Source organism: Leptonychotes weddellii, chromosome 5, assembly GCF_054177405.1.
Source record: "Leptonychotes weddellii isolate Sample4059 chromosome 5, ASM5417740v2, whole genome shotgun sequence".
NCBI lineage: Eukaryota > Metazoa > Chordata > Mammalia > Carnivora > Phocidae > Leptonychotes > Leptonychotes weddellii.
The window spans coordinates 104,649,822-104,656,427 of record NC_138373.1 but is presented as its reverse complement, the minus strand read 5'-3'; the positions used below and the strand labels follow the sequence as shown (position 1 = coordinate 104,656,427).

General features: G+C 56.6%; 1 protein-coding gene across 4 annotated transcripts in view; it reads left to right on the top strand.

Moving 5' to 3' along the window:
- The first annotated feature begins 6 nt into the window (after positions 1 to 6).
- The window catches only part of RARG (retinoic acid receptor gamma), an 18,586-nt gene continuing 11,986 nt past the window's right edge, over positions 7 to 6,606 (top strand). The window contains exons 1-3 of one of the 4 annotated variants that reach the window (XM_006741574.3): positions 7 to 199; positions 951 to 1,017; positions 4,420 to 4,751. In XM_006741574.3, the coding sequence (XP_006741637.2) occupies positions 4,568 to 4,751 (184 nt within the window). In that variant the 5' untranslated portion in view covers positions 7 to 199; positions 951 to 1,017; positions 4,420 to 4,567. The remainder of the gene's footprint in view (positions 200 to 950; positions 1,018 to 4,419; positions 4,752 to 6,606) is intronic. The other 3 variants (XM_031037064.2, XM_081821747.1, XM_081821748.1) reach the window with 3 other exon arrangements.

Sequence of the window (6,606 nt, the reverse complement as noted above, 5' to 3'; positions counted from 1 at the left end):
GTGTCGGATATTTTGGGGCGGTCACGTGGGCGGGCGGGCTCAGAGAGGCCCCGGGACAGTCCCAGCCTAGAGCCCCTGCCCCCCCCCCAGAGCCCCCCATTGCCGCGAGCCCCTGACACTGCGACGCCGCATCCCCGCGACCGCCCGACGCCGGGACCTCGGGGCTCCGCGGCTTCCCTTCCCCCTCCCTCCCCTCCAGGTGAGTCAGGCGGGGAAGCAGGCTCGCCGCCGCCCGCGGACGCCTGGGTCCCGGCCGAGGTGGGCTGGGGGCGGCGGCGCGGCGGAGCGACGCCGCTCAGTCCGTGCCGCGGCTGCTCGCGTGGTCCGCAGGGCTGGAGGGGCTTCCTGCCGGACTTGGGGGTCAGCCCCGATGCGGGAGGGAATGGGGAAGATTTAGACAGACTGGGGCTAGGCTGGGCTTCAGCAAGGCTTCATTTCGGTGAATAGTGGGGAGAGCACTTGGGGAAGAGTCTTTAGCCAGGGGGTTTCTAGCCTACTTTTGTGCTTTGGAGTGTGAGGGAAGACAGGGTTCCCTCCTGTGTGGAAGGACCTCCGCTAGCCCTCCATCTGGCTTCCCCAGGGGAGTCTGAGGGGTGGACTTCTGGTCCAAACTGGTCCAAGTTCCTCCTTCCCCAGTGGAATGGCCCGGCTTGGACATCAAAAGGGCAAGAGACATCCAGAGGCAAGTGCTCCCAGCCATCCGGGTCCTGGAGTTTGCAGAGACAAGTGGATAGGAGAGTGGTCTGTGAAGGTCCCTTAAACTGCAGTTCTGTATTCCCTCTCACCCCCAAGCAGGGTGTGAGTCTTGGCTCCCTCCAGCCAAGGATGGGGGCTCCTCAGGAGTATTCATGAGGGGAGCCCAAAGGGAACAAAGGAAGAGCAGGAAGACTGGGGCAGGGACCCAGGAGTCCTAGTCTAGGAGCCACACTAACATGCCTCTCTGTCTTCAGGAGTTACAGCCCAGTCCCCTCAACCTGCCCCAGTATGTAGGAGGGAATCTCTGCAGGTGGCCAGAGGGTAAGAGTATGCATGGTTGGGGGGGCAGGGGAGCCTGAGGAGGGGTCTGTAGGGTGAGAAGCTGAAATGACTGTGCCCCTTCAGGGCCCATGTCCAGGATAGGTGCAATCCCAGACCTCAGGTCTGAGGCTCCTGCCCTGACTATCACTCCTCAGATGCTGAGTGTGGGTTGAGGACCAAAGGCAGTGTCCCATATCCTTGAGTCAAGAAGAGAGACGAAGGGGGTGGGGGGCAGGAGGCAGTACGTGCAGGGTGCCTGGAGCTTGGGTGTCCCAAATAGACATAGACACACACACACACACACACACACGCACACCCCACACGCATGCACGCATACACACGCGCATGCACACTGTAGCTTAAAGCCTGGTAGGCAGTACAGGGCACACACCCCCACCCCGGCACACCCCCACCCCTGGCTCAGAAAGCCACCTAACTGGCACCTCCAGTTCCCCCCTCTGCCCCACCCTGCCCGTGCCCTCCATTGCCCACACACATTCCACTGGCATTGCCTGCCTGCCTGCCTGCCTCCTGGGCACTGCCCCTCCCTGGGGCCAGTGGGGTGGAGGGAGGGCACTTGGGGATGAGAGGTGGAGACTTAAGGGTCTGGACTCCCCCAAGGGTGGCACAAGGCCAGGGAAACCCAGGCCACCGCTGCCTCCTGGGGAGCAGGCTGGGGCCCAGGCTAGAGCAGAGGATGCCTGGGTTCTCCGCCCAGGCTGGGGATGGGGTCATGGAAAAAGGTGGTCGTGTTTATACAGAGGGGAGGGGGGCAGCGGGTGGAGAGCAGCCGACAAGAGCAGCTTTGTTCCGGGCTCTAGAGCGGGCAGGGCGGCAGGGAGACGTGCCCCCCCCATCCGGCAGCCCCCTTCATCCATGCCCTCCCTCAACTCTACCTCAGCCCTAAGAGAAGCAGCTTTGTAAGGGCCCCTTTCCCCTAGTCAGCCCCACCTCCATCTGAGGTGGCATCTTGGGAGGAGAGAAGGGTTCTCTTCCTTCCACAGGTTCCCCAAAGAACCAAGGCATCTGGGTCCCTAGTGTAGGATTTCCTTTTACTCTCTGTACCACTGTCTTCAATCCCTTGGTCCCTTCCTCCACCCTGGATCTAAGACCCTCCCCTTCTCTTCCCAGCCAGGGCAGAGGAACCAGGGCTCAGAAATGGGTGACTCTCTGTCGCCTTCCCCTCTACATTCAACTCTCAGGTCCCTTCTCTGAGGCAAAATAGGAGGAAGCCCAAGGAGAGCTGGGCTGTCCTTCACTCATTATAGCTTCATTCCTCAGTAAGGACCAGGAGTCTGAGCATCCCTCTCTGGGACACCGGAAGTCCTCCTGCCCCACACTCAGGTCTCTGTTTCCCATCTGTAAGTGAGAAGCAAAGACAGTGAGTGCTGGAGCTGGAGCCTGGGGCCCAGTTGAAGGCAGTCTGAAGAAGGTGGGGGGGCCTCTAGTAGCTTCTCACCCTTGGCATCGGAGGGGTTAATCCACCTGGAATGTGGCCCAGCCTGTTGAGCTATGGCCCAGGGGCCTCTGGGGCCCGGACTCCTGGCTCCACCTGGGCTTAACCAGGGATGAGGACTTGAGGGAATAGGGGAAGGAAAAGGAGAAGGACCCTGGGGGCTTGGGGCTCAGCCTTTTAGGCCTGGGGAGACATTGGGCTGAGGAGTCTGAGGGTACTGGGGATATGGGTGATGGCTCCTGAAGAGCAAGGGTTGTCATGCATCAGGGCTGAGTGGAGGGTGGTGGTGCTGGGGTCTGAGTTTCTGTAACTTCCATGACAGTTTACCCTCAGGAGTTTGAAGGCCAAGGTAGATGAGAGATAGAAAAGAAAGAAGGGAAGGAAGGAAGGAAGGAACGAACGAACAAAGGAATGAAGGAAAGAAGGAAGGAAAGCAGAGGTACAAAGATGGAGAGATACTGGTCCTAGAAGCAAAGACTGATGAAAAGAGATGCAGAAATGCCTATCACCTACCTCTGGACCTGCCCACCCCATAGTCTATATGTGTTTCACTCTCAGTCCTTCTCTGTCCTCTGCACCTCAGTCCATTATGGTTCTGGCTGGTAGAGGAGGTACCCAGGCTGGGGTGACTCTCCTCCCCCCTAACTTCCCTAGAGTGGGCGGTTCTGGGGCTCCTGGGAAAGTCAAACTTTCCCTTGTCAGAGCATCAGGAAAGAAACTACCTGCCCAGCCCCAGGATTCCCATTTCCTCTCTCCCTCCTTCCTCTCTCCCTTCCCGGGCTCAGGTTAAACATCCTGGGGCAGGCTACACTTGAGGGAGGGGAGGTTGTAGAGAGGGCCTCCTGGAAGCAGGGGGCTCAGAGAAGACAGAGAAAAGGAGATGGGGAAGTAAAGTAAGGTGAGGACAAGGAGAGGAGCTGCTCCCTGGAATCATACCTGGCACACAGTGGGGCTTCCATCAACATCTGTGGATTTGAAGGAGAGTATGCAAGACAGGTTTGGGAGTGAGGGATAATTGGAGACAGAGATAAAACTGGGAGGGGGAACTGGAAGAGGGAGTATTGAGGAAGGTAGAGACTGAAGGCAATGCTAATTACAAGAGAGGTATGGAGGAAGAGAAGGTACAAAGAGAAATAACATGAGACACACATAGCATTTAATATGTGCCTAAATTATTCTAAACACTTTACATATGTGAAGCCATTTAATCCTTACAACAGCCTTATGAAGTAGGCCCTATTATTCCTTTTTTTTTTTTTTTTTTTTTTAGGCCCTATTATTCCTAACTGACAAATGAGGAAACTAAATTCAGCAAAGGGAGATTAAGTAACACACCCAAGGTCCAGCTAGTGAGTGGTGGGGATGGATTCAGGCAGCCCAGCTCCACAGTCAGTGTTCCTAATCACTGGACCACAACTCCTTTCCAGAGAGATGTAGGGCCCCGAAGTTACAACAGAGATATGTTTGCTTTCCCCAGAGTGGTAGAGAGTTTAAATAGTCTTTTTTTTTTTTTTTTTAAGTTAAGTAAGCTTGAACTTACAGCCCAAGAGTTTGAATCCTGGCTCCACCATGATCTTAAGCCAGTCACTCAACTTCAGGTTCCTCCTCTGTGAAATGGGAATCATAATTCCTACTTCACAGGATTGATGTGAAGGTTAAATCAAGTGTTTAGTGTACTTGTGCTTAACGGTCCCTTCTCAGCTTAGGGGTCCTCTCTGCCAGGAGTCCTAAGACCTGAACTAGTTTACCCTTCCCTGGAGAATTTTTTTCCCTCAACCTGCGTGAGCTCCTGCCCTGCTTCCTACCTGTGGTAGAGGGTCCTGAGTCAGGGCAGTACAAACCTTAGAAGCGTGGAGGGAAAAGGCTCCAAGTGAGAGAGGGCCACGGGGCTTGGAACCTTCGGGTGATCCTTCTCTTATCCCTCCCTTTCCTCTCTTTCTCCCTAGGACTCTTGGAGACCCAGTGGGCAGGCCAGGAAGGGCGGGCACGGAGCCTCCCAGGCTGGGGCAGTGGGCATGGGCGGGGGCTGTGGCTGAAGACCTCCCCCGCCCACTGCAGACCCCAGGGAATTCAGCCTCCCTCACCGCAGCTGCCATGGCCACCAATAAGGAACGACTCTTTGCAGCTGGTGCCCTGGGGCCTGGATCTGGCTACCCAGGGGCTGGCTTCCCCTTTGCCTTCCCAGGGGCTCTCAGGGGGTCTCCACCTTTCGAGATGCTGAGTCCTAGCTTCCGGGGCCTGGGCCAGCCTGACCTTCCCAAGGAGATGGCCTCTCTGTGTGAGTCTCAGGGACCTTGGGGGATGAGGGCAGGGGGAAGCAGGAGGAAATTTTGAGGGTGGGTGCTAGAGAAAATTGGCACCCTAGTTAGCAAGGCGGGCAGGGTTGGGGGTTGGATCTAATGGAGTAGGGGGCAGGGGTTGTAGGAGGGGGTTTGGACGTGGAGCAAATGGCATTGTTTGCAATGACGACGCTCCTGCCCCAAATGCCTGGGATGTTGGGGTCCACAGTTGCCTCCTGAGTCAACTGGCAGGGGAGAACACTTTGTATGGGCAGCCAAGGGTGAGTCTGGTGAAGTCTGAGGCTTTTGCCTATATGCAGTGGTGAGTACGGGGGAAGCAGCCTGGGGAGTAGAGGGGTCCGCAAGGCCGATCAGCTGACTATGATCGAGAGGTGAAATTGGTGAGTCAGAGGCAGGCAGCACAGAAAGGAAATGAAATAGTGCCAGGGGCCCAAAGACGTGTGGGGTCAGGGAACGCTCCTGTCAGTGCTGGGGAGGGTGGAGACAGCTACAAAGAAGGTGGCTCTTGCACCCTAAGTAATCCGGGGAGGTGAGGGGGTGTTCCAGAAGCATCCTCTGCTCCAGCCATGTGAGTTCTGGACTCCTCCCCTCCCTCTGGGTCTGGCATGGTGCCCACAGGCTGTGCAGATCCCTACTTGTCCCTCAGGCCTGCCCTCTTTGGGTTAAGCCTTTGAGTGCTGACAGCAGACAAGTCTTAGGCCTCTGCTCTTCCCTCTGGATCCTCTTTCCTCCCACTTCGTAGTTGGTCTTCTTGACCAAGCCATTACAGGCGTGGGTGCCCAGGAGCTGGAGCGCTGGGCTGCTAGGTTCTGTGGGGTAAAGGGGCAGCGTGTGAGCAGGTGTAGAGAATCCTCTCCTGGAAAGAAGGGGAGGTGATGGAAGGAGAGGCACAGAGAAGGGCAGAAAACCAGAGGCATAGAGACAGAGAGGGGGAAAAGAAGACAGAAAGATTAAGACATCCTTTATAGCTCCATAAGCTCAGGGAGAGAGAGGTAGGAGAAGAGGGGCCCTGCCTTTAGGAGGGGCACCCGGAGGGTTGTGTGTATGTGTGAAGGGGTGACTAGATGGGCTGGCAGCTCTAGTGGAAAGAGTGTGCTCATCTGGAGAAGGCGTGCACGTGTGTGTGTGCGCGTGCGTGTGCACGTGCGTGTAGACCATATGCAGTTGCGTATGTACAGCATGTCCTTGAGACTCTCTGCTCATATGCAGAATTCCAGTGTGTGCAACGAAGAGTCAGTGTGAGGAGGCCATATTTAATACGGCTGCTGACGGTGTGTCTGGTGTTTGGTGAGACCTGCTGGTGGCCTGTCTTAGACCAACAGGGGATATTTGGGTGGCATGCAGGTGAACAAGAGAGCACAAAGCCCCCCTTTTTGGAAACCTCAGCTGGGCTTCCCCTACCTCAGTTATACCCCATGAATCTGTCCCAGGGCCTGAGGAGGGAGGAAGAAACCACCCTTCTCCGTGAATGTACTTCTTGCAGAGAACCATACAACTCAGTCCCTTGGGACTTAGTTTCCCCAGGTTCTATGAGTAAGGAGGGAGAGGAGAAAAAGAGTGATCGTGGGGGAATGCTGAGAGCCAGTGGCCAAGTCCCCAGGGAAGTTCTCCTGTGTCCTGGACACACTGAGATCAAGGTCAGGGATCAAAGTAAGGTCAAGGTAGGGGAAGGGGTCACACTGGGCTCTATCCTGCAGGGGGTGGGGGGGTGGGGAGGGGGGACTGAAAGGAGAAATCCAAGGGAGGAGCCAGAGCCAGGGCAGGTAGCTGGGGAGGGTGTGGCTGGCGGGGGGGCGGGGGGGGGGGACAGGCCTGGGCAGAGAGGTGCTGGTG